The sequence below is a fragment of the Oryctolagus cuniculus genome, chromosome 3 (genome assembly GCF_051225735.1).
Source record: "Oryctolagus cuniculus isolate XC-2025 breed Fujian yellow rabbit chromosome 3, ASM5122573v1, whole genome shotgun sequence".
NCBI classification, from domain to species: Eukaryota; Metazoa; Chordata; class Mammalia; order Lagomorpha; family Leporidae; genus Oryctolagus; species Oryctolagus cuniculus.
Window position 1 is genome coordinate 117,024,843 of NC_142869.1, and position 27,408 is coordinate 117,052,250.

The following is a 27,408-nucleotide window of genomic DNA, read 5'->3' on the forward strand; positions in this document are numbered from 1 at the left end:
TGGATTTTGTGTGAACCCAGTTTTGGTTCGATGCAGGCACCAGGGCACAGAGGGGCTCAGGGGAGCTCATTTCCCCTGCATTCAAAAGCCCTCTGGGGCCGCAGGCACTGGTGGGTGGTGCCAGGCAGCTCCCCCTCCCCATCTCACTACACACACACACACACACACACACACACACACATGCACATGCCGGGCTGCTGGGGGTGTGTCTGGGGAGACGGCAGAGATGGGTTCAGCTTGGAGACGTGAGCTGCCCCAGTGGATGCCTGGGCACCCGGGCTGTTCTGCCTGGTGGTGGCTTTCCTTGCCTCCCCAGGATACACCCGCCCTGGAATGCCCCCCCCCACATGCACACGCCCAGCCCCAGCCCTCTGGGAAAGGGGAGCACCTCAGCTTGGATACAGCGAGCCCCTCCAGGAGCTGCTCAGAGCACTCACATCTGCAGAGTTGGCGGCACGGCCATGCCGAGCTGCAGAGCAAAGCTTGGAGAGCGAGGTGGGCAGCTCGGTGATGACGAGCAATAGCTGGCATGTGGACAGCGCTTTCTGATTGCTGTGCGGGTCCCTGGGGCTGCGTTCCAAGATGGAAATCAAAGATCGAGATCAAAGCCTGCGTGCTGCTCTCCAGTTCCCCTCGCCCAGATCTCATCTGCGTGCAGCTGTCACTGAACATGCCGTTCTGAACCACGTCACTGCCCACATGCCTTCGTGACCCCTGCTGTCCTTGGGAGACCCCTGGCTGGGAGCCATGCTGCCTCCCAGCCTCACCTCCCCCACTTCCCTGGTGATGTGTCCCACACGTGTTCCGTGTGGTTCTCTAGATGGGCAGAGCTCATTCCTCGTGGTGTGAGATACCCACCCCAGCACACCTTGGAGCCTGGCAAGTTCCCGTTCCACCCACGGGCCGGCGCTGTGGTGCAGCAGGCTGGGCCGCTTACTGGAGCGCTGGTTCGGCCCCCTGCTAATGTACCTGGGAAGCCAGCAGAAGATGGTCCAAGTGCTTGGGCCTCTGCCACCAACATGAGATGGCCAGATAGAGTTCCAGGTTTCTGGCTTTGGCTTGGCCCAGACCTGGCTGTTGCAGCTATTTGGGGAGTGAACCAGCAGATGGAAGATCTCTCCCTCTCTCTGTCTCTCTGTCTTTCAAATAATAAACCCTTTTTCAGTTTCTTTGTTAACTTTATTTTTATTTTTAGGTTTTTTATTTCTAGTTTTTAACAGATTCAGTATAGTTCATAGATAGAATTCTACAATTTTTTAAATATTTATTTTCTATTTGAAAGTCAGAGTTACACAGAGAGAGGAGAGGCAGAGAGAGAAAGAGAGAGAGAGAGAGAGAGAGAGGTCTTCCATTCGATGGTTCACTCCCCAAATGGCCACAACAGCCAGAGCTGCGCCGATCCGAAGCCAGGAACCAGGAGCTTCTTCCGGGTCTCCCACGTGGGTGAAGGGCCCAAGCACTTGGGCCATCTTCTACTGCTTTCCCAGGCCATAGCAGAGAGCTGGATTGGAAGTGGAGCAGCTGGGTCTCGAACCAGCGCCCATATGGGATGCCGGTGCTTCCGGCCAGGGCATTAACCCGCTGCGCCACAGCACTGGCCCCAGAATTCTAGAATTATAATGATACTCCCTCCCTCCTTCCCTCTCCCTTTCATTTTTCTCTTTCTTTAGCTTTTGAGATAGCATATTTTTAATGCGCATTATAGTCAAGGGCTTAATGCACCACCAAATAAAAAGTTTAGCAAGTAAAAAGCAAAAGGACCCTACTGACCTCTGCCAGCAGGTCCATGGTTCCTGACAGAATCCCAGCATGTGTTTGTTGAGTGACTGACTGTGAAATTGGCCACCACGATACCAGTACCAGGCACTTATTTCTTAAGATGAGTGCATGTGAAGCTTGGGGTGAGAACAAGTGCAGCTGCCGAGCTGTCACCAGGAACAGCAGCGCCAGCCGCCTGGGAAGCCCCGCCATGTGCCTGTGAGAGAGACACAGCCGTGTCGTTAACCACAGACAGGACCGTCCATGGCTTTGTGACCACCCTCCAGCGGCAGCATCAGCCCCAGCGTCCAGGCTTGGGCACTGCGACACAGGCTGCGCCTTCAGCCCGCTCTGCTCCGGGCTGGCAGGTGGTGGGCACCCCTCTCTTCCCTGGAGATCGGCCACACTGGTCCTCCCAGCCCTGGATCCCACAGCGACCAGCCTGCCACCTGGAGGGGGAGGAAACCCCACACCTGAGTGCCAGCTTCCAGCTGGAAGTGATGAGCTATCTGGTCTACCTCACAGGGGCATTTGGCCTAGCAGTTAAGACTCCTGAACTCCACATCACAGTGCCCTGGGTTCAATTCCCAGCTCTGGCTCCCAACTCCAGCTTCCTGCTAATGCAGACCCGGCTAATGCAGCTGGGGTGGCTCAAGTGTCTGGGCTCCTGCCACCCACATGGAAGCCCTGGATTTCATTCCTGGCTCCTGACTTCAGTTGGAGCCCTTTGAGGAATGAACCAGCAGATGGAAGTCATCTCTCTCTCTTTCTCACACGGCCTCGGCAGATAAATGAATAGATAAAATTTTTAAGAAGTCTACATCCCAGGTGGCCAGGTAGGTGTGCCGCTGCTCGCTGGGGAGCTCTGGGTGCAGTGCCAGGTGGGGGACAAATCCCACATGTGATTAAACGTGGCCAGGGTCCAGGCCCTCCAGCAGGCTGCTCGCCGTGCACGGCTCCCCTGCCTACCTCTCCCCCTCCCCAGCATCCCTGCGGAGTGGCAAAGCTGAAGGAAAAAAACAAGACATTTGCAAGGCGCTGTGCTGTGCGCTAGAATCATCCACAGCCCGACTTGTGACATTAACTGCCTGATCCTACCGAGACGCAGACAGCAGTGACTAATGAAGTGCCGCCAGGGGAACAAACACCCCGGGCGGAGATGAGTTACCCAGCAGAAGTTGTTAGCGCTGCGAGGAGTGAGTAAGAGCCGGGCCGCCGTGATGGAGGGCTGGCCGCACCATCGGGGGGGGGGGTGCCAGCTTCCGCCACGGCAGGTGCACAGGCCGAGGCAGAGTCTCAGCACTGCCTAATCCACATCGCTCGGCTAGAGAAATCAGGGTTCCTGTGACTCGTGGTCAGGACAGAAAGAAGGGGGATCCTGGGGCAGTTAAGATGCCGGTCCATTTTGGAGGGCCTGGGTTCGATACCCAGCTCTGGCTCCTCACTCCAGCTCCCTGCTAATGTGCACCTCGGGAGGCTGCAGGTGGTGGCTCAAGCAGTTGGGTTCCTGTCACCCATATGGGAGACCTGGATTGAGTTCCTGGCTCCTGGCTTCAGCCCTGGCTGGGGGCTGTTGTGAGCAGTTGAGGGGTAAACCAGTAGATGGCAGTACCCTCTTTCTCTCTCCCTCTCAAATCAACAAATAAAAATTTTAAAAAGTAATACTTGTTTCTAAAGATTTACTTATTTGAAAGGTAGAGTTACAGAGAGAGGGGGGAGAGAGAGAGAAAGAGAGATTGAAAGCCAGAGTTACAGAGAGGGAGAGAGAGACAGACAGACAGAGGTCTTTTATCGCCTAGTTTGCTCCCCAAATGGCTGCAACGGCCAGGGCTGAGTCAGGCTGAAGCCAGGAGCTACATCCAAGTCTCCCATATGGGTGCAGGGGCCCAAGCACTTGGGCCATCCTCCCCTGTTTTCCCAGGCATTAGCAGGGAGCTGGATCAGAAGTGGAGCAGCCGGGACTCGAACCTGTGTCCATATGGGATGCCAGTGCTACAGGTGGTGGCTGAACCCACTATGCCACAGCACCAGCCCCCAAATACTGCGTTTTTTAAAAAGAAGAAGGAGCAGACTCCTGGTCCTTTGTGACTCACAGACCCCGACATTCGTGAGCCCGCCCTAACATAGACTCAAGACAATCGTTTTTCCCGAATTGCAGAAAAAAGCGCCGCAGGAGTTTCTTTCCACTTCCTCTCTCATAAGCTCTTGAGCTGTTTTTTGCTCAGCCCCTGGTTTCCTCTGTTAATATTTTTTCTGGTAACTGGGCTTATGTTCTAAGACTTCCTCAGAAGCCCCATGTGGGTAAGACTCAGGAAGCAGGGTCGTGCCTCTCGGTTTCTCGTGGCGGCGCCGTCTTGTCCTGTGGAGAGAATCCCAGTACCAGCGTGTCCTGGTCTTTCTCAGCCAACACCCGCACGGGCAGGAGCTCTGCCACCTGGGCCTTGACCTTGACCCCAGCTCAGCCTCCTGCATGCCCTGGGCCAGGGAGGACAGGGGCCCAGGAGCAGCTCAGCTGTGGGCACTCGGAGTCCTGTGAGAGCTGCTGTCCAAGGAACTCTGCAGCCTTGGACCTTGGCACACAGTAGGTGCAGCCTCGGACCTGGCACACAGTAGGCGCTTCAGAAGTGCTTGCTGAGCTCCATGAGTGGGTGTGTGACTGAGGCCTGGCGGCAGGTGAGCCAGAGCTGTGTGCCTCAGACAGAAACAGACAAGTGTGCACAGGGTCGGGGAGAGAGGGGGTGTCCCAGGGACTTGGGATCAGGAAATGTGGGAGGGTGAAGTCAGTGTCAACAGGGTCTGCTTGGGGGACCTGGAAGCGGGGCCCAGGATGAGGCCAGCTGGGAGGGGAGGCGGTCGGCAGGGGGTGAGCCCGACAGCTTCTGTCTCCTGTCCTGGGCTGCAGCCAGCAGCCCGTGGAGTGAGAGTCGTGCTCTGTGGGACTGTGTAGCCTGTGGCTCTCTGACTCCCTGCTCTGGTTGGCCATTCCCCAGGCAGATGTCCCCAGCCACCGAGAGCCCATGTCTGCAGAGCCACCCCCCGAGAGTCCTCATCCCATCTCTAGAACCCACATGTGAAGTGGGGAAGGGCCTTGCCTCGTTTTCTTTGTCTGTAAAATGGGAGAACGGGGACCTCTACCTCATGGGGTGCTGGTGAGGATTAAGTGAGTTAGTGCCTGGAGGGGTGGATGTTTGGCACAATGGTGAAGATGCCACTTGGGATACCCACAACCCATGTTGCAGGGCCCGGGTTCGAGTCCTGGCTCTGCTCCTGATGCCAGCTTTTAGCCAGTGTGCGACAGGTGCTGGATCGAGCAGGCGAGTCCCTGCCATCCACGTGCGAGACCTGGGTTAAGTTCCCAGTTGTTGGCCTTGGCCTAGCTCAGCTGTGACTGTTGAGGGCATTTGGGAAGTGAAGTAGCAGATGGGAGCTCTCTCTCTCTCTCTCTCTGTCTCTCTCATCCTTAAGTGGTGCTCGCCCACATCCTAGGGCCCCACCAGCCTTTGCCAGGCACCTTATGGTTTTCCTTCCATCCATGCCAGGTCTTGGCCAACAAGAGCCACCTGTGGGTGGAGGAGGAAGTCTGGCGGATGGAGATCTACCTCTCCCTGGGCGTGCTGGCCCTCGGCACGCTGTCCCTGCTGGCCGTCACCTCGCTGCCATCCATCGCAAACTCACTCAACTGGAGGGAGTTCAACTTCGTTCAGGTAAACTCCATCTCGCCTGCTAGTGAGCATGCGCAGCGGGGCCCTGGCCGCTTGTCACGGACAAGCCTCTGTCCCTCCCTCTGTGCACTGCCTCCATGGGATGCTGGGGCCAGGGCCCGCCCAAGTCTCGAAATGAAGGGCCTGCCTGGGGCAGGTTCATCCTTCTGACGCTGGGGAAGCCAGAGAACAGAACATGGGACACTGAGTCATGCATCCTGTTTCCATAGTTCTTGATCTCCCTAAACAAATCCAGTGCACACTATTGCAGGACCTCTGCTGGTCTGGGTGGGACTTGGTGAGCTGGGGAATGCGCCTAGCTGGTCTCTAGACTGCTGGATTCACGCAGGGCGAGTGGGAGGGGAGCATGAGGAGCCCGCTGACCAGGGATGCGACATGGTCCTTTCGCAAAGGACAGTGCAGAGCAACAGGAGGTGTGGGGGCCAATAAACTGGAGAAAAGATTGGCTTCCTGGTGGGCGGGTCCAAGGCATTAAAGCACCTTAAGTGCAGGGACAGATACAACGCACAATTGACAGTTTACGTAAAAGGTGAGGAAATCTCTCTCTCGTGCGCGCACACACACACACACACACACACGTGGGCATTGTTCAGGGGTACAGGGGGCCAGGAAGGGAAAGAATGGGGGAGGGAAATAGAGAGAGAGAGAGCCCCTCCCAGTTGGAAAGGAGAGTGGTTACATGGCACCTCCCTTAGGTCCCAGGTAGAGGGAGCTACATCCTGGGAAAGAGGTTATTTGACTGACAGGTAGGCGGAGAGGACTCCACAGGGCCAGGGGAGGTGTGGCTCCCAGCGGGAGGCCCTAATCTAGCTCCTTCCCTTATCCCTGCATCAAAAGACCCCAGAACCAATAAACCTTTGTTAACCAGACTTGTGGGAGCACCAGCACCCCGGCACCCTCCCTCTCCTTTATCCCCAGATCACAGCTCCCCCCCCCACCCCGCCCCCAGCACACAGCTGCTGGTGGCCAGAGGGTCCTCATGCATTTGTTCACTCAGCAAACATTCCTGCACCCAGACAGCAGGCAGGCGAGGCCTGGGATGGACGCGAGGGGACAGGCGGAGCCACGTTCCGATGACAGTGACCTCCGAGACATTGCTTACAGTTCTCTGGCATTTCCCGCTGCTCTGCACACCAGGAGAGCCGTCAGTGTTGGTGGATTAACTTATCCGCTCCTGGGATGGCAGCTGAGTAATGCCGGATCCTGCCTCGCATTGGATCAGGGCGGAGAACAGTTGTCCTGCCCACTCCCACTTGCAACGGAGCATCTGCAGAGTGTCGTCTCGGTGCAGCCAGGACTGAGGGGCAGTGAGAATGTAGTGCTCTCATGCAACCCAGTCATGGCTCCTAACTGGGGGCCCTTACCCTACCTTGCAGCAACACACGGTCGGGGTTGCTTGTTTCGTTAGCACGTGTCTATCTGTTCATGAATCTCGCCGCTTTGCCCCTCTCCGAAGGCCCCTGGAGGGGTGCTCCGGCTGACAAGTGCTAGCAGAAGAAGGGCAGAAAATGAATGCGATTTAGCTGCCACTAATCCCCCTGGGTCTCGCACCCAAATCTAGGATTTTCCTGTTCCCGGCTGGAGTCTCCTGGATACACAGTTTGTCCACAATTAGAGCAGGGCCGTAGGCTGCTCCCCTCGGCAGCAGGCTGCTCCCTTAAGCAGCTGGAGATTACATGCCCCGGCTCAGGCTGCTGGAGAAAACCGGGGGATTTGATTCTGTTAGCAAAAGTGACTGGGACCCCGCAGCTGCGCTCTGCTTTACACAGTGAAGGGTGAAAATGAAAACAGGAGAGTCCTCTGCCCCTGCAGGAGTTAGGTGGGTAGAAAGGCAAGGTTTTATTTGCAGAAAACAAACATGCCTGCACAGCAGCCACGAAACCCAACCACTGTGTCTCCCCGCAGCACAGATCTGGAAGAGGCACCATCGGCACCCGGGGGCCCCGCTCTGCCCACTCAGGCCCTTGTTCCATGACCAGGGGAGCTCCGTGTCCCCTCCCGGAGCCTCAGTTCACACTCCTGAAAAATGGAGGTGACGCTCTACAGGGATTTTTGTGGCACCACAGCAAGAAGTCATGTGTAAAAGGAAAAGAGACGGCATTTTGCTGTTACACCTAGGGGACTGGCCTCGTGTTCGCATTATCCCTGGCTAAGCTACCCACTGCCCATTCTGAGTTCAGTGGAAGGTTGTAGTCATCCAGTCATCCAGGCCAGGGTTTGTGAACTGCGGTAGACACACACTAGTGGGTCAAGCATTTTATTTTATTTTAAAAGATTGTATTTATTTGAAAGTCAGAGTTACATGGAGAGAGGAGAGGCAGAGAGAGAGGTCTTCCATCCGCTGCTTCACTCCCCAATTGGCCACAAGGGCTAGAGTTGCGCCAATCTGAAGCCAGGAGTCAGGAGCTTCTTCTGGTCTCCCATACAGGTGCAGGGGCTCAAGCACTTGGGCCATCTTCTACTGCTTCCCCAGGCCATAGCAGAGAGCTGGATCGGAAGTGGAGCAGCCAGGACTTGAACCAGTGCCCATAGGGGCTAGGGGCACTGCAGGCAGCAGTTTTACCCACCAAGCCACAGCCACCCCAGGGTCAAGCATTTTAAAATGAGACAATAGAATGGCACTGGAGAGTGTTTTGCATGTGGTTAGGATAGGTCTTCTGTTGTTTTTCTATCAATTCTATAGTTATAAACACACTGGGATACTTGCCTGTCTCCTGGGCTGTAATGAAATACAGTTTCTTTTTTTTTTTTTTTTTCAAAATTTAATTTATTTATTTGAAAGCCAGAGTTACAGAGAGGGAGAGAGAGACAGACAGACAGAGGTCTTCATCTGCTGCTTCACTTCCCAAATGGCTTCACTGACCAGGGCTGGGCCAGGCTGAAGCCAGGAGCTTCTTCTGGGTCTCCCATGGAGTGCAGGGGCCCAAGCATTCCAGCCATCCTCCACTGCTTTCCCAGGGAGCTGGATTGGAAGTAGAGAAGCCAGGACTCGAACCAGTGCCCATATGAGATACCTATGGCCGCAGGTGGAGGCTTAGCCCACTACGCCACAGGGCCAGCCCCCAAAATGCAATTCTTAACTGCAAGCCGCCATCTGAAAGGCTGGAAGCTACAGAGCACTCAGAAAAATACGGGTACCCTGCCCTAACCCGCATGGGTGTCTCTGCAGCTGCCTCCTGACCCTTAGGCGCCTGTGCAGCTGTACCCAGCAGACCTGGCTGTCAGTCCCAAGACCCCACTCACCTGTCCTGCTCCAGCAGACACGATTCTGAGCCTCTCAGAGCTCCAGTCTGTCCCCCTTGCCCCTGGCCACTCATGTAGTTGTCGGGAGGATTTGAGCTGGGCAGGGGCAAGTGCAGGGGGTATGCCCACGCTCACTCACGGCCCGGTGATTCCTAAGGGAAGCTGTGGCCTTCTCCCGTGAAGGGGGCATGGCCAGCGAGGAGCAGCCCAAGGAAACTCAGCCAAACAAACACAAGCATAGCAACCATGATCACTGGGAGCCGGCTGTGGGGCTGGCCGTGGCGCTCGGGGGGCCTGGGCTGGCCCCTGTCCGCAGGGACTTCCGTAGCCAAGTGCGAGGATTCCAACAAAGACAGGACTGTGCTGGCCATCACCCTTTTCCTCCCGAGGCTGTTTGCAAAGCTTTGAATGTGGGTGTGTTATGTCTTTGGACATTCTTGTTTGACTTGGGCTCTGCTAAGCACTCCTAATTCAGCCGGTTAAATACCATTTGATTTCCAGGTCAGATATTTCACCCACGCCAGAGCAGCTCACCGGCACAGAGGAACTAGTTCGCAGCACAGAGCACATTCGTTCCACTCCAGAGTTAGAGGCCCCAGCTGGGACCTTGGCCACCTCGGCCGCTACCTGTGATAATGACAGAGACCAGCCTGGCCCCAGCTTCGTGAGCCATCGACCAGAGCCCCTTCACGCCACAGTAATTGAGCACCGCTAGCAGCGGCCACCGACCCAGCTGTTGCTTTTCTTGCTAACGAGCTTGCACACAATAAAAATGGCCCTTGCCTGGGAGGTTATTAATTGCCCCCACTGACAATCCCTCGCCCTCTTTTGGCCTCCTTTGGCTGCTGTGTGATGTACAAATCATTTCCAAGGAGAGAGAGTCTTAGGGAAGCAAACTTGCCCAGAGTGTCCGGGCGTCTCCCAGTGGGACTGTGAAGTCACAAGGCCCTTTGTTGTTGACTAGCCCTTGGCCGGCAGCCCTTGCTATGAACCCTTGGCCCAAGGCTGGGGCTCCCTGCTGTCTGCAGTGGGTGTGTGTCTTGGGGGGGGGGGGTCTTGGGAGGCAGAGTGATGCGGATGTATGAAAGGGAGGGGTGGACTTGCTGCCGAGTTCAGGAATAGCATCCCCTCGCTGTCCCCATGCAGGGTCATGCATGCCCAACACAGTTCCTCACTCTCCAGACCAGGGGCTGGGGGCTGGTGGTCCACGCAGGGGCCGCAGGACACGGCGCCCAGGGGTGTAGTCAAGGCCTCACGAGAGCCACCAGAGCCGCTTCCTAAGCCAGAGAGGGTTGCCTTGTCTGGACGCCCCCCTCTGCCAGGTGAGGACACCCCGAGGCCCTCAGTGGGTCTTGGTCTGAGGAACAGGTGGGCTCAGGAACCCTGGTACGCATCTCACCCGGCAACTACAAACACCTGGGTGACGAGTATCCCCTAAATGAGTGGCTGAGTCCTGGCTGCGCGTTAGCATCATTGGCTGCACCTTAAAAACAGGTGCCCAAGCCTCACCCCAGACCTCTTACTCTGAGTTTCTGGGGGAAGACATGGGCATCAGTGTGTCTCAGGCTCCCCCGGTGACTTCAGTGTGCAGCAGGTTTGCAAGCAGCCTCCTGGGACTTGGTGGTACAAAGCACTCACCAGCCCCGCCCGTCTCAGCCGCCCCGGCAACTCTACAACGATAGAGGCAGGAGGGCCACCAGTTTGGGGACTGATAGACTGTTGGAGTGACTGATAGACTGTTGGAGACTTAGCCCCCATGGTCACGCTGGCACCCTCTCAACCCCAGTTTTCCATCATGAGATCAGAATGGAGAAAAAGTCAGTGAGACCCAGGTCACAGGAAATAAGTACATTTTTTAAAAAGATTTATTTATTTACTTGAAAAGCGGAGTTACAGAAAGAGAGAAAAAGAGCTTCCCTCTAGTGGTTCACTCCCCAAATGGCCACACTGGCCAGGGCTGGGCCAGGCTGAAGCCAGGAGCCAGGTGTTTCATGTGGGTCTCCCACTCAGGTGCAGGGGCCCAAGTACTTGGATCATCTTCCAATGTTTTCCCAGGCACATGACCAGGGAACTGGATCAGAAGTGGAGCAGCCAGGACTTGAACCGGCACCCGCATGGGATGCTGGCATCCCGGGCAGCAGCTCAACCTGCTATGCCACAGCGCCAGCCCCAGAAATATCTAATTCTTGATGGTCACTTCTGGAAGTGACTGGGTTTCTCTACAGGTGACTCACAGTCAAAGGAGCTTGTGTTTGGATGCTGATTGCATTTAAGTCACCTACCAATTAACCGTAGGACAGCAGGAGCCAACCAGGTTTCCCAGTGGCCATGTATAGCCAGCATGTCAGAAAGAATGGAATGAGAACCAGACATGGCAAGGAAAGATGGAGACTGGGGATCTTGTTGGCTTTGGTGTCTTACTGATGTTGTATATGTTTAAAAATTTTTTTAAACAGAGAGACATCTTCCATGCTCTGTTTTACTTCCTAAATGGCCTTCATGGCCAGGGCTGGGCCAGGCCACAGCCAAGAGCCTGGAGCTCCATCCCTGTCTCCCATGAGGGTGCAGGGACCCAAGCGCTTGGGCCGTCTTCCACTGCTTTCCTAGGCCATTAGCAGGGAGCTGGATGGGAAGTGGAGCAGCCAGGACTCGAACCAGGGTCTATATGGGAATTAGCACCTTAGGCGGCGCCTTCAGCCACTTGTGCCAGACAGATGTTAATCTGTTAAGTCACAATTTTGGTAATGCTGGCAGACACCTGTCGCTGCAATATCCATTAAAATAGACACAAAACTGGCCAACAGTTTTTAAACTTCTTGGAAAGCCTTAAAATCATTGGGCAGCCACCAGAAGTGCAAACACCAGCTAGGGGAAGAGCATCGCTATCAAGTGCACACGAATGGGGGCCGGCGCTGTGGCTCACTTGGTTAATCCTCCGCCTGTGGCGCTGGCATCCCATATGGGTGCCGGGTTCTAGTCCCAGTTGCTTCTCTTCCAGTCCAGCTCTCTGCTGTCCCAGGAAGGCAGTTCGGGATAGCCCAGGTGCTTGGGCCCCTGCACCCGCGTGGGAGACCAGGAAGAAACACCTGGCTCCTGGCTTCGGATCAGTGCAGTGCGCCGGCTGTAGGCCATTTGGGGAGTGAACCAACCGAAGGAAGACCTTTCTCTCTGTCTCTCTCCCTCACTGTCTATAACTCTACCTATCAAATAAAAAAAATCTTAAAAAAAAAAACGCACACAAATGGTTCAGTCCTTACACAGCAACAGTGTAGAAGCATCATTCCCATTTTACAGCTTGGGTGACTGAGGCTCAGAGTTTATTTAGGTCCCCAGTAGTAAGGTTGCACCTACAGGAAGGGATACACCTGAGATCTGAACCCAGAGCCCTGAGTCCCAAAGCCAGCAGAGGAGCAGACCAGCTGTGGTTGTCATCACCCGGCCTCATTCCAGCCCTCTCTCCCTCCACAGTCCACGCTGGGCTTCGTGGCCCTGGTGTTGAGCACCCTGCACACGCTCACCTACGGCTGGACGCGTGCCTTCGAGGAGAGCCGCTACAAGTTCTACCTGCCACCCACCTTCACCCTCACGCTGCTGGTGCCCTGCGTCGTCATCCTGGCCAAGGGCCTCTTCCTCCTGCCCTGCCTCAGCCGCAGACTCGCCAGGATCCGCAGGGGCTGGGAGAAGGGCAGCGCCCTCAAGTTCACGCCACCCACAGACAACGCCCCTGTGGAGAAGACCAGCCACGTGTGAGGGGCCACACGGGCCCCGGAAGGGGGCCTGTTGGGGTTGTTTTTCCTGGACAGTGCGGGATGGCGTCCTTGCACGTGGATGGGTGGTTTGCGGTTGGAATTCCTGGGACACACACGTGTGCGGTGCTGTTCACATCGACACACAGCTGTGTGATGCTGGATGTACATATGTTTCCTACAGAGAGCAGCATAGCGACTCTGCTTAGCTGAAAAGTTGCCTCCCTGAGAGTTCACCTTGTAGGTTTCAAAGCCAGTGTCAGGAGAAGAGCAGTGCGTTGCACTCTGTACAGAAGAGGCTTTGGCTTTGATGCATCCGACTCACCCCGCCCCTTTTGCTCCCTTCCCAAGGCTTGTGCAGACCTGGTGCTCTAAGGGGGCTGGGAGGGCAACGGCCCTGCCTGGGGCCCACCCCGGTGGGCGGGATAAAGTTGACCTGGGCAGGGGCAATGGGGGTGGGGGGCACTTCCTCCTTCCTCCACCATGGGCAGCAGCGGGAGGCTCAGGACCTGCAGAGGTGCAGGCACCAGGTGGGCCTGGAATCTGTGCCTGCTTCCCTGTGTCTGGCTTTTGTCCTAATGCTTCCCGAGCTGGGGAGGTACTTTTCTTTTCCTCCTGAAAGTCAGAAGTCACCATAGAGCCTGCAAATTGATCCACCTGTAGGAGTGTGAAGTCCCCCTCCCGACCAGAGCGCGGTAATTAGCGCTGGCTTGAGGGCAGGTGTGATCGCTCTCTCTCTCTCTCCATTAGGCTGCTGGATGCCTTCTCACCTTCCCGTCCTTGGTGAGAACATCACCCGGCAGGCGCAGAGCAGACCCTTTAGAAAGCAGGCCGGGGCTGGGGGCGGGGGGGTGGGGGGGGACACGACAAGAGACTCCCTCCCTATCAGAGCTGAGCCCTCTTCCTGGACCCTGCCCTTGGTGGTGGGGGGGGATGCAAAGTCAGCCTCGTGGGGAAAGAATGGAGACCCCTTCAAGTTTCATCTGCCGCCACTGGGCAGAGGTATACCCGGAAAACCACCCCGGCTCCAGGTCCCTGCTCCCGGGGTGCAGTCGGCCCCGATACCCGTGGGCTCGTTCTCCGCGGTGCGGTCTCAGTCCCCATTGTCAGCTGTGATCTGAGAGTATTGCTGTTCGTCTGGACTCTTCCAGGAGAGAATGAGAACGTGCATAACTTCCTTCCAGGATATGGTTATCATTGTTCCATTTCGTTAGGAGTTACGGCTCAGCTCTTCTGGTGCCTAATGGATAAATTAAACTTCAGCCTAAGTCTGTATAGTAAAAACCATAGTATACATAGGATTCTGTACCGGTCCCAGTGCCAGGCGGCCCATGGCAGGGGTTGGGGAATGGTCTTAGAACGCATGCCCATGCCCATGGGGCCAGCACTGTGGCGGTGCCGGTTAAAACCCCAGCCTGCAGGGCCAGCATCCCAGATGGGTGCCTGTTCGAGTCCCAGCTGCTCCACTTCTGATCCAGCTCTCTGCTATGGCCTGGGAAAGCAGTAGAAGATGGCCCAAGTCCTTGGACCCCTGCACCCACGTGGGAGACCTGGAAGAAGCTCCTGGCTCCTGGCTTTGGATCAGCTCAGCTCTGGCTATTGCAGTCATTTGGGGAGTGAACCAGCGGAATGGAAGACCTCTCTCTCTCTCTCTCTCTGGCTCTACCTCTCTCTGTAACTCTGTCTTTCAAATAAATAAAATACATATTTAAAAAAAAAAAAAAGAACGCATGCCCTGTGGGCATGGGGCTCTACTGGATTATATTGCAATGAAGCAGGGAGGGTCTTTCCCACTGAAGCTCCAGAGTTCAAATGCTACCGCCCCAAAACACAAGAGGCGGGACCACACCAGGGCCTCAGGATGTGTGTCTTCTACCCCCTGCAGGGCTCCTCACCAATCTGGGCTGAACTGGCTTCACCTCCCCCACTTGGAGCAACAGCTGTTCCTGGGGAGCCCGCCAGCCCCGCAGGGGGCAGGGTGATCTGCCACCCAGACACCTTTGAACACAAAGAGGTGGGGTGCACATGGGTGCCCTGGGTCAGAGGCCTCTGTTGATGGGATGCAGAGACCAGGGCTGGGGCTGGGGCTGGCGGAGGCAGAGCAGACAGTGCTGGGAGGGGCCAGGCTCATCTGAGGAGCACAGTTAGGGTCCTTCTGTGAAGAGCAGAGGGGAGGCCGGCGCAGCGGCTCAATAGGCTAATTCTCCACCTTGCAGCACCTGTACACCGGGTTCTAGTCCCAGTCGGGGCGCTGGATTCTGTCCCGGTTGCCCCTCTTCCAGGCCAGCTCTCTGCTGTGGCCCAGGAGTGCAGTGGAGGATGGCCCAAGTGCTTGGGCCCTGCACCCCATGGGAGACCAGGAGAAGCACCTGGCTCCTGGCTTCAGATCAGCACGATGCGCCAGCCGCAGCGGCCATTGGAGGGTCTCTCTCTCACTGTCCACTCTGCCTGTCAAAAAAAAAAAAAAAAAAAGGCAGAGTGGAAAACAAAAGCCCACACAGGGGAAAACAAAAGCCCGTGGCAGGGAGGGAGGCAGTGGTTGAGGGGAGGCTGGCTTTCCACCTGCCTCGCCAAGGCTGACTTACAAATTGGCCCTGGTGGAGCATCTGCCGCAGGCAGAGAGCCTCACTGAAAAGTGGGTAAGCAGAGGTTTTAGCACCTGCTTGGCTCACGAGAGCCCGTGGATCTCCTGCTGGTGAGAAGCAAGGAGAACATGGGCAACGCACACCCACCGATGACGCCAACGCTGGTGAGTGGGGGCTGCCCGCCTTCTCCCACCCTCCCTGGACTCATGCCAAGCCATAGCAGAGTCCCCTCCCTCCAACCTGAGGTGAGTGGCAGGAGGGGACAGGTGGGGCAGAGGGCCTGTCAGCTACATGAAAGGCAGGAAGGCCGTGCACTTGACCCTGACCTTGTGTCTGCTGCCGTTCTTCCCTACCTCTCCAGACAGCTGGACACAGCAGCAGCCCCAGCAGAGCGAGTCGCTCCCCACAGCCTGGGCAATTCCCTGCGCCTCTGGCTGCAAACGTGCCTCAGCCCCTGTGCTCCAGAAATCCTAAATGCCACGGTCTGGGATTGGTGTTTCAAGTCAATGCCGTGTAATGTGGTTTTTGTATTTTGTGGTTTGTGTATTTTGGTTTTTGCCCCCTTGTCTAAGAAGACACACAAACAGCTAACCTCCCGTGAGTGTCAGGCACCACGAGCCCTCTGATAGGGGCCTGCTGTTCACTGGGCAGCGTGCACGGTGTTGGGGCTGCCATGGTAAACACGATCTGTGCAGGGCCCCGGTGCCAGGCCAGGGAAGAAGAAATGGGCAAGGTCCAGGGGACAAGGCCGGCTGGGATGCATAGTGGTAGGCTTTTTGCCAGGATAACTGAATGCCCGGAACAAGCTATTTAGGAAGGGGAAAAAGATGGACTCACCATCTTGGAGGCTCAAGTTCAAAATAGGCTGGCCCCACTGGCGTGGCCTCTGAGGAAGGCGGCAGCGGGGGAGTCGGAGCATGTCAGAGGAAGAATCACGTGGCGGGCCAGGAAGTAGAGAGCGTGGCTGGGCCCAACTCAAGCTGACCTCTGGCAAGCACTGCCCCCAGCAACCCAAGGCCCTCCCAGGAGGCTCACCTGCTGAACATCACAATTGGATTGTTTCTACCCTCTTAGTGCCAATAACATAGGACTTTAGGGTCGCCTATCCCCTGTGAACCGAACCAGTGCCCTGCTGACTTGCCCATAACTTGCTTCCCCTGGCATGATGTCCAGGCCGCCCATGCTGTTACAACCTCTTTGTTCTTTTATTATTTTTAAAAATTTATTTACTTATTTATTTATTTGAAAGGCAGAGTTACAGAGAGAGAAGGGGAGACAAAGAGAGGTCTTTCCTCCACTGGTTCACTCCCCAAATGGCCACAGTGGCTATGACTAAGCCTGGCTGAAGCCAGGATCCAGATGCCTCTTCTGGGTCTCCCATAAGGGTGCAGGGCCCCAAACTCTTGGGCCATCTTTCGCTGCTTTTCCCAGGCACATTAGCAGGGAGCTGGATCTGAAGTAGAGCAGCCAGGATGTTGGTGCTGCAGGCAGTGGCTTTACCCGCTGTTCCCCCTCTTTGTCCTTTTTAAAGGTAGGGGATGAGGCCGGTGCTGTGGCAGAGCAGGTAAAGACTTCCCCAAAGAAATAACTGCGGCCAGGAAATAACTTCACTACGAAAACGTTCAAGGCAAAGAAAAGCTTGTGCTTATAGGTTGGCTTTGCTACCCTGTGTCCCCCTCTATTTAATGCTGGCGGAGTCAGGTTGGCAAGGAAGTCAGGAGACGAGGGGGAGATGCCTCCTGGGAAGGTGGATCACGAAAGAACCAAGCAGTGCCCAGAACAGCTCGCAGCGGTGGAAAACAGGAAGCTACCGCTCAGCTCCTTGCTAAGTTGAGCTTTTCCCAAAGCAGTGACGCTGACCTGTGGGAACAGAAGGTTTTGTGCCCTGGGTCGCTTCTCTGCCCTCGATACACAGAGAACCCTGGCACCACTGGAAGAGAAAGGCTTAACACCATCAGACCTACACCGACTTCTAACAAAGGTTTTTGCTCACTGAGATAAAATTTGGAGATAATACAGTCTATCCATGCGTATAATTTTGTAGAATCAATTTAAGGCCTTAACTGAAACATAGAGTAGGAATAAAGATGAAGAAACTTACACTAAAATATGCCTAGGAATATAATAGCAATAATAAAGATAATATTAATAATCTTAAACAAATAAGGTTTTTAAAAAATATTTATTTATTTATTTGGAAGGCAGAGTTACAGAGAGGCAGAGAGAGAGAGAAGCCTTCTATCCGCTGGTTCACTCCCCAAATGACCACAATGGCCAGAGCTGCACTGATCAGAAGCCAGGAGTCAGGAGTTTTTTCCAGGTCTCCCACATGGGTGCAGGGGCCCAAGCACTTGGGCCATCTTCTTCTGCTTTCCTAGGCCATAGCAGAGAGCTGGATGGGAAGTAAAGCATCCAGGACTCGAACTGGCACCTATATGGGATGCCTGCACTGCAGGCGGCGGCTTTACCCACTACGCCATAGAACCAGCCCCAGTAAGTTGGTTTTAAGATAAATACAATGACATTGAACTAAACATTGTTGACTCTTTTGCTTTTAACAGACATTTTTAAGATAAAGGCTAAGAGAGAGTACGTGTATGTGTGTATGTGTGTGTATGTATATGTGTGAGTGAATGTGTGTATGTGTGTGCATGTGTGTAGATCTGTGTATGTGTGTATGTGTGTGTGTACACATGCTTAACTGTTGAGCGTTGTGGAGAAATCAAGTTGGGTGAAAACCAATAAATGGCAACCAGATTTGGAAGCATGGTACTTCTGGTGACAATTTCAGTGGAGCGCTGGGAGAAGAAACCGAGTTGGGAAGGAATTGGGGGCCAGAGTTCTGGGTGATTCTTTGGAGACTTTGGCTGTCACAAAAGGCCTGGTAGCTAGAGAGGCATAGGTGGTGAGGTTGAAGAAGGGTTGGTGATTTTTCCCAAGCTCCTGGACTTTGAATGTTTCTGGAAAAGAACAAGATGAAAGGAGTTGGGGAGAGAGAGGGAGAGAGACAGAGAGACAGAGAGACAGACAAAATCCCAAGGCCATGGGAAAAGCCGAAGTGCAGAGTGAGCTGCCTTTAGAGAGGAGGAGTGGCTTTGTCCGTTGCCCTTTGCCCTTCTCCTGCATTCTTGGAGGTCCCTCCTGACGGTGCCCGTGTCCTTTCTGGACAACCGGTCCATCTGTTGACAGGGGAAGGGTGCAGAGGAGATTTAGCTCTGTGGGTTGGAGGGCGATGAAAAGGTGAAAACTAACTGTTGGAGCAAATGAGAATGGAGCTGACCAGAGAAACACGATAGAGCTTTAAAATTTTGATGATATATGGGCGCCAGTTCTAGTCCCGGTTGCTCCACTTCCAGTCCAGCTCTCTGCTGTGGCCTGGGAGAGCAGTGGAGGATGGCCCAAGTGCTTGGGCCCCTGCACCCGCATGGGAGATCAGGAGGAAGCACCTGGCTCCTGGCTTCGGATGGGCACAGTTCTGACCATTGAGGCCATTTGGAGAGTGAACCAACTGAAGGAAGACCTCTCTCTCTCTCTCTCTCTCTCTCCCCCTCACTGTCTGTAGCTCTACCTCTCAAATAAAATCTTTTAAAAAATTGATGATAACTTTTTTTTTGTCTAAAGAGAAATGAACCTAATTGCATTTCCTGGGAGGCACACAGAGTAGACTTTTGTCCAGTTCAATTCTGTGCTGCACCTGCCAATTTCTGAAACAGTTCCAGATAGATCAGATCATCTTAGCTCACACTGAGAAACGCTTTGGCTTCCTCTTTGTTCCCTCTGCTCAAAAATGAACGCTCCCATTTGGAACCTTGGATGCACTGGGCAGCCAGCAAGCCCTCCTGGGCCAGTCCTCCCGGAAAGGCGAGAGTCAGCCCCTTTCCACCCAGTGCGGTTCCATCATCGATCGGGCCAGACACCCAGCTTGCTTCTGGCATGCCCCCCACGCGCAGAGCCTGCACTTGAAAATCTGATTTGAGCCAAAAGCTGAAAACTTTTCCCCAACCAGAGAATTCCTGAGGCTCTCACTCCCTGCAGCGCCCTCCTGCCGCAAAGCAGGCTGCTCCCAGACAAAAGATTTCCTCTTTAGGCACTTTTGAACTTTCCAGGGGGTACGGGAAATCACCAGGACTGAGAATAAATGGGAACACACACCCAAACAAACATGCACACAGCAAAGCTCTCCTTGTCTCCTGGCAGAAGCAAACGCAAGTCCTGTCCAGAGCAAAGCTGCTTCTGCTCAGATCAACCAAACAGGAGCTCCGGATCCAAGATCTACAAACCGCAGGTGAGGACCCACGAAGACAGGACCTCCAAGGCTTCAGACAACAGGTGTCCCGAACACAGAATGCCCTGTGTTAAATATCAAGAGAATGGGAAAGCACTTAGACGCTATGAAAGATACGCAGGGTGCAAAAGGAACCTTCAGAAAGGAAAAATCCCTGGCCACCTACTCTGGTGGGTTTAATAGCAGATTGGAGAAAACTAGTTAACTCTGAAGTGGAGCTAAGGAAATGATCCAGAATGCAAACTGAAAAAGAAATAAACAGATAGAACACACCAAAGAGAGATTAAAAGAGTCAGCAACTAAAATGAACAAGTCTAACGTACAAATAATTGGAGTTTCAGAAAGAAAGAATGGTGGATGGGCAAATTTGAAAGAGATAAAGACTAGGGATTTTCCCAAACTCTTGAAACTCTGGAATCCAACAAGGCAGAAAGCATTAAGTACACGACCCAGCTAATTCAAAGGCAAAGCCACACTTAGATACACTAGGAAGCTCTGTCTAAAAAGCAGCCAGCACGCATGCTTGCTTGCTCTCTCTTTCCCTCTCTCTCTCTCTCTCTCACACACACACACACCTACAACTGTGAAATCATACCAGACTTCTTTTGGTTAAAGATTTATTTATTTATATGAAAGGCAGAGTTACACAGAGAGAGAGGAAGAGACAGAGCAAGAAATCATCCCATCCCTCTGGTTCACTCCCCATTTAGCCACAACAGCCAGGGCTAGACCAGGCCGAAGCCAGGAACCAGGAGCTTCATCCAGGTCTCCCATGGATGTACAGGGGCCCAAGCACTTGGGCCACCCTCCCCTGCTTTCCCAGGCACTTTAACTGGGAGCTGGATGGGAAGTGGAGCAGCTGGGACTCAAATCAGTGTCCATATGGGTTGCTGGCATCACAGGCGGCAGCTTAACCCACTGTGCAACGCAGGTCCCCAGATTTCTTAACAATATCAATAAAACCGTGGACTGGTATCTTGAAAGTACAGAGAGGCAATAATTGCCAACTTGGAATTTTAAACCCAGAAAAACTGATTTGCAAGAAGACAAAATGAGGATGTTCCAGGAAAACACAAACCAAGCAAGTTTACCAAAAGTTGTGATGTGAAGAACTTATAAAAAAAATGTGGTCCCAGAGCGGCTCACTCACTCTGCCTTCACAGTATATAAAACAAATTAATAAAATTTAAAAATTGTATGCATTGAAAATATAGCCTCAAAGTACATAAAGAAAAAAATGAAAAAAAGTGGATAGACCCATAGAAAGTTACAGCAAATGAAAAAGGAGTGTATGTGAATACACACTTTTAGAACAAGGGAAGTTTCTAATCCTAACCTGCAGAGTTGGGTGGATTAATGGGCGGGTAGGTAAGGTCCATGCAAGGTGAAAGACTGCTTGAGCCGCCCTTGGTTTCATCCTGAGGAACAGGGTCTTTATCGAAGATATCGCAGACATGTTCCCGTTACCCCGGCAGTAAGCAATGAGACCCGTCGCTGGCTGATCGGATGATAGTTTTTATTCCTGCCTCCCTGATTGGCTGCTATCCTCTACCTAAGTGTAAACGCCCACAGCCCTCCCTTTCTGCCCAGCCAATAGGACCGTTTCCATCCTCTACACTGGCCAATCAAAGAACAAGACACGCGGGCGCCACTTTGCGTGTAAAGGGTCCTCGCTGCCCCCTCGGAGCGCCTTTCCCCACCGCTGCGGCCGGAGGCCCCTTGCCTTCCGTACAGCCTGTGCTTTGCTCTCTCCTTGTCTGCACGGAAATTCTTCTCCCCTCCCCTTCCTGCTGTAACAGTAACGAACAGGGAAGTTATATTCTTATCAAGAAAACAGACTACAAAGCAAATTTCAGAGTATCCTATAGCTGAATTCTCTCAACTCAATGCAAAAAAAAAAAAATCAAGAACAAATGGCTAGATTTAAATGCCCATACATTTTGAAATTTAAAACACACATTTCTTCTTCTTCTTTTTTTTTTTTTGGTAGCTCTTATTTAATAAATACAAATGTCATAGGCACAGCTATAGGAATACAGCAGTTCTCCCTGCCCCCCCCACCATAGTCACCCTCCCACCCCCACTACCATCCCACCTCCTACTCCCTCTCCCATCCCATTCTTCATTAAGATTCATTTTTAATTATCTTTATATACAGAAGATCAACTCTATACTAAGTAAAGATTTCAACAATTTGCACCCACACAGACACACAAAGTATAAAATTCTGTTTGAAGACAAGTTTTACTGTTAATTCTCATAGTACAACTCATTAAGGACAGAGGTCCTACATGGGGTTACTTCTTGTGCACAGTGACTCCTGTTGTTGATTTAACAATTGACACTCTTATTTATGATGTCAGTGATTGCCTGAGGCTCTTGTATGAGCTGCCAAGGCTATAGAAGCCTCTTGAGTTCACAAACTCTGACCTTATTCTGACAAGGCCATAATCAAAGTGGAAGTTCTCTCCTCCCTTCAGAGAAAGGTACCTCCTTCTTTGATGGTCCCTTCTTTCCACTGGGGTCTCACTCACAGAGATCTTTATGTAGATCATTTTTTGCCACAGTAAAACACACATTTTTTTAAGAAAAATATTTATTTATTTGAAAGCCAGAGTTACACAGAGAGAGGAGAGGCAGTTGGAGGGGGGCGGTGTCTTCCATCTGATGGTTCATTCTCCAATTGGCCGCAATGGCCGGAGCTGTGCCCATCCGAAGCCAGGAACCAGGAGCTTCTTCCAGGTCTCCCACACGGGTGCAGGGGCCCAAGGACTTGGGCCAACTTCTACTGCTTTCCCAGGCCATAGCAGAGAGCTGGATCAGAAGTGGAGCAGCCGGGCCTCCAACCGGCATCCATAAGGGATGCCAGCTCTTCAGGGCAGGGCATTTACCCACTGCGCCACAGCTTCAGCCCCTAAAACACACATTTCTAAGTAAGTAATTAATCAATGAGAAAATTATAATGGAAATTTTTCAAGAATTTAAAATTGAGTGATATTAAATGTCTCTACATCCAGAACTTGGGGATGCCACCAAAATATTTCATAGAAGGAAATTAATAGCCTTTTATTACTAATTAATAGAAGGAATTAGTGCACAAAAGAATCCAACCCAGAGATAGCAAATGGAAAGATACTCTAAATGAGGTAGCAGAAATCAGTGAACTAGGAAAGAAACACACACTAAAGAGGACTGACAAAGCCAAAGACTTGTCTTGGGGATAAAAGAATTCACTGGATGAATCTTTGATATGGCAACCATGAAAAAAAAAAGAGAGAGAGAAAAAAGATTGAAACAAATCATGTGAGGTATAAAAAGGCATAAAATTGGCCAGCATGCTCATCTTTCAATTTCATGAAGTTTTCATTTTGTGTTATGCTATGTGTATACAAAAGTTCATGAAGAAAATGGGATTGAAAGTTTCCGAGGAAGGAGGCGGACTGAGTGTGGTGTTAGGGTGTGAGCGGCCTTTTACAACATTGCAGAAAGAGCCAGTGCAACGCGGAATCAGAACCTGCCGTCTCGGGATAGCCAGGAGACACCGACATCACTCGAAGGAGGCAGGTCTTAAAATTAAGCTAGTTAAGGCGCCAACAGGAAACAGGACAGGCAGCTCCAAGACCATGGCTTCCAAACCCTACTGGTTCTGTGTCACACAGAAGAGTTAATTTGTCTAAGCAAAATGATACCCATACTTACCCATATACACGCACATACATACAAGTACACACAAATACATACTCGCACTGACACACATACACACACATGCACACTCACACACACCCATAATACTCATAGATACATACACACACTCACACATGTGTACTCATACACATATCACACCCCCAAGCCAGACACTTACCTGGCCACACTGCCCACCACTCCAGGAACTTTTTGTAATGCCCCATCTCGAACATACGTGGAACACCAGTATTACTTGCCCCAAGATCTTCGAGAAAATAAAACCTCAAATAAACATGTTTAAATGATGTTATTAGATTCTAGCTGGGTATCTGCCTGCTAAAACACTTGGGGAAGCATGTTCATGCTTTTTTTTTTTTTTAAAGATGTATTTATTTAAAAGTCAGAGTTACATAGAGAAAGAGGGAGACACAGAGAGAGAGAGAGAGAGAGAGAGAGAGAGAGAGAGAGACAGAGAGGTCTTCCATCCGATGGTTCACTCCCCATGTGGCCTCAATGGCTGGGGCTGGGCCAGGCCAAAGCCAGGAGCCAGGGGCTTGTTTCAGGTCTCCCATGTGGGTGCAGGGGCCCACTGCTTTTCTCAGGCACATTTGCAGGGAGCTGGATTGGAATTGGAGCAGCCAGGACTCGAACTTGTGCCTATATGGGATGCTAGCATTGCAGGCAGTGGTTTTACCTGCTACACCACAAAGCCAGCCCCAAGTGTGCGCTTTAAAAACAGAGAATAGAGAGGAAAGCGACTAGGAGGGACTTAAGGACATGCCAGGACCAGGCTGAGACCAACCAGAGCCGTCACTGTGCTGCCCCCTGCAGTCATCCCCAGGCCCAGTAGGAGTAGCTTTCTCATGCTCTGGAAAGTTCCGGAAAGGCCGTGAAGATGTGAGCAGTTGGGGAAGGGAGAGGGAGAGGTGTCCTGAGCAGCCCCTCTGAATGGTGACAAGAATCCCGGGTGGAGAGTGAAATAGCTCACGCTGACAGGCTGGCTCCCATGCACAGAATCTTTCGCTTTGAGGGCAAGCTCTGCTCTCCGAGGCACTGGGGGGAGGGGGGGTGGCACTGCCACTCAGCGGGCCTCCTCTCTGTCCTTGGTCTCGGGGTGACTCAGCGCTTCCCAGCAGGTGATCCCTGGTGACAGCCTACAGCCACCTTGCTTTCTGTTTGCTTCACAGTCAGAGCTGGCTCTTCATTTTCATGCATTTATTCTCCAACCACCCCAGACCTGGCTGCAGGGCCCAGTAATAGATTCGGGATCTGAGGGCCTCGGAAGCTTCTGCAGGGGCATGGCCCAGGTTCCAGGCACCCGTGAAGTGTCAGTCTCGGCTGGGCCCTGACAGACGGGGTGAGCACCCGGGCGCACCCTCCCTCCCTGTGAGAGGACTTCAGGGGAGGTGTTTAGAAAACAGAGCTCCATCCCCTGGAGGGAAGGGGCCGTGGGGCCACCATCACAGAGCTCTGCATCAATTCAGCACCAGAAAAAACAAAACTGGGAAGCGAAGATTAAAAAATAATCCAAATTTCATAGCAGTGAGGCATGGTGTGATGAGCTGGGGAATTGGGTGAGTGTTAAGCTCAGAATCACAAAGCATCCTCACCGCCCTCCTTTACAGCTTCAGGACTGAAGCAGGCAACAGCACATTTGCCCCCCGGAAAATTCTTCTTCCCAAGGGCCCAAGTCCTTGGGCCATCTTCCTCTGCTTTCTCAGGCACATTAGCAGGGCACCAGATTGGAAGTGGAGCAGCCAGGACTCGAACCGGCACTCCTATGGGATGCTGGCATTGCAGGCGGTGGCTTTACCTGCTGCACCACAGCACTGGCCCCAGGATAGAAAATATTCCTAGGCCGGCGCCGTGGCTCAATAGGCTAATCCTCCACCTTGCGGCGCCGGCACACCGGGTTCTAGTCCCGGTCGGGGCGCCGGATTCTGTCCCGGTTGCCCCTCTTCCAGGCCAGCTCTCTGCTATGGCCAGGGAGTGCAGTGGAGGATGGCCCAGGTGCTTGGGCCCTGCACCCCATGGGAGACCAGGAAAAGCACCTGGCTCCTGGCTCCTGCCATCGGATCAGCGCGGTGCGCCGGCTGCAGCGGCGGCCATTGGAGGGTGAACCAACGGCAAAAGGAAGACCTTTCTCTCTGTCTCTCTCTCTCACTGTCCTCTCTGCCTGTCAAAAAAAAAAAAAATATTCCTAAGAAGGTTTCCAGCAACAGTGGGTCTCTGTGCTCACGGAGCCCCTGGGAGGCCTCAGTGTGTCACAGGACTTGTATGATTCTGCTAAAGACACATATCGTCAACTTCCCTCCATCCCAAAACACTGGCCAAGTTTTCTCATGCTGTTACTATAAGGAAATACCAGTGTAAATCTGCCTGTGTTCATGTGGATACTATCTTTTTTTTTTTTTTTTTTTTTTTTTGCAATCTAACAGCTAAAATAGTTTTCACGCTTAAAACTGAAATGCATGTGAATGCATGAGATTTTTTAAAATAAATGTGTCATAGATATTTGCCAACAGAATCTTCTGGTTGACAATTTTTTCTAAAGGATGAAACCTGTGGCTTCATTTGAATGAACTGCGATTTGAATATCTGTAAGTAGCATAATGAATGTAGATGCAGCTCTGCCATATTGGCTGTAGGGGGCCCAGTGTTGTGCTATAGAGGGTAAAGCTAACACCTGCTGTGCCGGCATCCCACACTGACTCTGGTTCCAGTCCTGGTTGTTCCATTTCTAATCCAGCTCCCTGGTGATGCACCTGGGAAAGCAATGGAAGATGGCTCAAGTTGTTGGGCCCCTGTACCCTTGTGGGAGACCTGGGTGAAGCTCCAGGCTTTGGTCTGGCCTGCTTGTCCATTTGGAGAGTGAACTAATGGATACAAGCGCACTCTCTCTCTCTCCCTCCTTCTATCCCTCCCTCCCTCTCTTTGGCCCTCCCTCTTTCTGTAACTCTATCTCTCAAATAAATAAATAAATCTTAAAAAAAATAATTCCTTAAAAAAATCTACTGGCTGCCAGGGACCTTAGGTGAATTAGCCTGTCTGAGCTTTGGTTTTCTTACAGGCAAGAAGAGGTGTAGATTCTGTGAAGGTGCTTCAAAAACATTTACAGGAGATTGGAATTAAAAAATAATTAGCATTTTACATGAACTTTTGGAAGATCCCTCACCTGCACCTGGGGGGGCCCAGGGGAGGGGGTAGGTCAAGGGCAGGCACACAAAGCCTGCCCCAGTCTACCCTAAACACCCATGCTTCTCACCGTTTCCTGCTCAGGTCCCCTCAAACAGGAACGAGGATTTACTTAAGTGTTCTTACTGCATTCTTAAAACAGGATGGTGTCGCTCAAATCATATATATATATATATATATATATAAAATAGAAAATAAAATTATCTGCGGTGCATAAAGCCATTTGAAAAGAATGACACCGTAAGTACCCACTGACGTTTTATTGAACATGATGGAGTGCTACAGTCTCCGTGCAAAGTGCCCTTCACTGCTCCCAGCTCCCTGCCTTAGTTTTACTGCAACAAATCACGTGGTAAAGAAAGACCTTCCTCAGGGTCACACAATTCGGAAGGCATCTTGGGGACGGGTGCCAGCCCCTTGGAGACTTGGGAGGCAAGTCCTAGAAACTGGGATCCGTCCTCTTTCTTTTTATGTCAGGCCTTCAGTAGCTGGGACCACGTTTTCTCCATCTTTCGCATCCCATCTCCCACCACACAGCCAATCGGGATCAACAAGTCAGTTGCAAACAGGTAGTGCACGCCCAACATTGTGCGAAGAAGCAGGAACAACAGTTCCAGCAGGGAGGCACAGTTAAATCCATCAGGCAACTCTGGTGGAGGCTGAGTTATCTGGGTGCTGTTGCTAGTATCTGGATTTCTTTATAAAGACTTTTTATTTATTTATTTGAGAGGTAGCGTTACAGACAGTGAGAGGGAGAGACAGAGGAGGATCTTCCATCCACTGGTTCACTCCCCAGATGGCTACAACTGCCGGAGCCAGGCAGATCCAAAGCCAGGAGCCAGGTGAGTGCAGGGGCCCAAGCACTTGGGCCATCTTCCACTGCTTTCCCAGGCCATTAGCAGAGAGCTGGATCAGAAGAGGAGCAGCCAGGACTAGAACCGGAGCCTATATGGGATGCCGGCACCACAGGTGGAGGATTAACCTACAGCGCCAGTCCCATGGATTTCTTAATGTCAGTTCCAGAGTCCCAGGAACTTTTAGAAGGGGAAGTGCTGCCACGGGGAAAGCCAATACACTCACTGATACCTAAAGAAATAGATGCGTTTATTAACTCCCACTGTGTGCCAGGCAGTGGAGATCAACAGCAAGTAAGAACTGACACCCCAGCTCAAGCAGTGAGAGCCCCATCA

The 27,408-nt window shown here is 52.6% G+C and overlaps 2 protein-coding genes and 1 long non-coding RNA gene across 11 annotated transcripts in view; 1 reads left to right on the top strand and 2 right to left on the bottom strand.

The window, feature by feature from the left end:
- STEAP3 (STEAP3 metalloreductase) overlaps window positions 1-17,588 on the top strand; it is a 44,355-nt gene extending 26,767 nt beyond the window's left edge. For 6 of the 7 annotated variants that reach the window (XM_008258478.5, XM_089329330.1, XM_008258479.5 and 3 more), the window contains 2 exons: window positions 5,298-5,462; window positions 12,192-17,588. In XM_008258478.5, coding sequence (XP_008256700.4) covers window positions 5,298-5,462; window positions 12,192-12,473 — 447 coding nt within the window. In that variant the 3' untranslated portion in view covers window positions 12,474-17,588. Of the gene's footprint in view, window positions 1-5,297; window positions 5,463-9,224; window positions 10,541-12,191 lie in introns of those variants that run through there. The other variant, XM_089329328.1, reaches the window with a different exon arrangement.
- LOC149127473 (uncharacterized) lies at window positions 7,736-9,217 on the bottom strand. The gene is made up of 3 exons (XR_016231637.1): window positions 8,724-9,217; window positions 8,344-8,442; window positions 7,736-7,967 (listed from the first exon to the last, which is right to left on the bottom strand). It is a non-coding gene; the product is annotated as an uncharacterized LOC149127473 (long non-coding RNA).
- A 4,329-nt stretch (window positions 17,589-21,917) lies between the features above and the next one.
- C3H2orf76 (chromosome 3 C2orf76 homolog) overlaps window positions 21,918-27,408 on the bottom strand; it is a 93,047-nt gene continuing 87,556 nt past the window's right edge. For 2 of the 3 annotated variants that reach the window (XM_070071021.2, XM_070071020.2), the window contains 2 exons: window positions 23,202-23,305; window positions 21,918-22,253 (listed from right to left, as the gene is read on the bottom strand). In XM_070071021.2, coding sequence (XP_069927122.2) covers window positions 22,227-22,253; window positions 23,202-23,305 — 131 coding nt within the window. In that variant the 3' untranslated portion in view covers window positions 21,918-22,226. Of the gene's footprint in view, window positions 22,254-23,033; window positions 23,306-27,408 lie in introns of those variants that run through there. The other variant, XM_089329332.1, reaches the window with a different exon arrangement.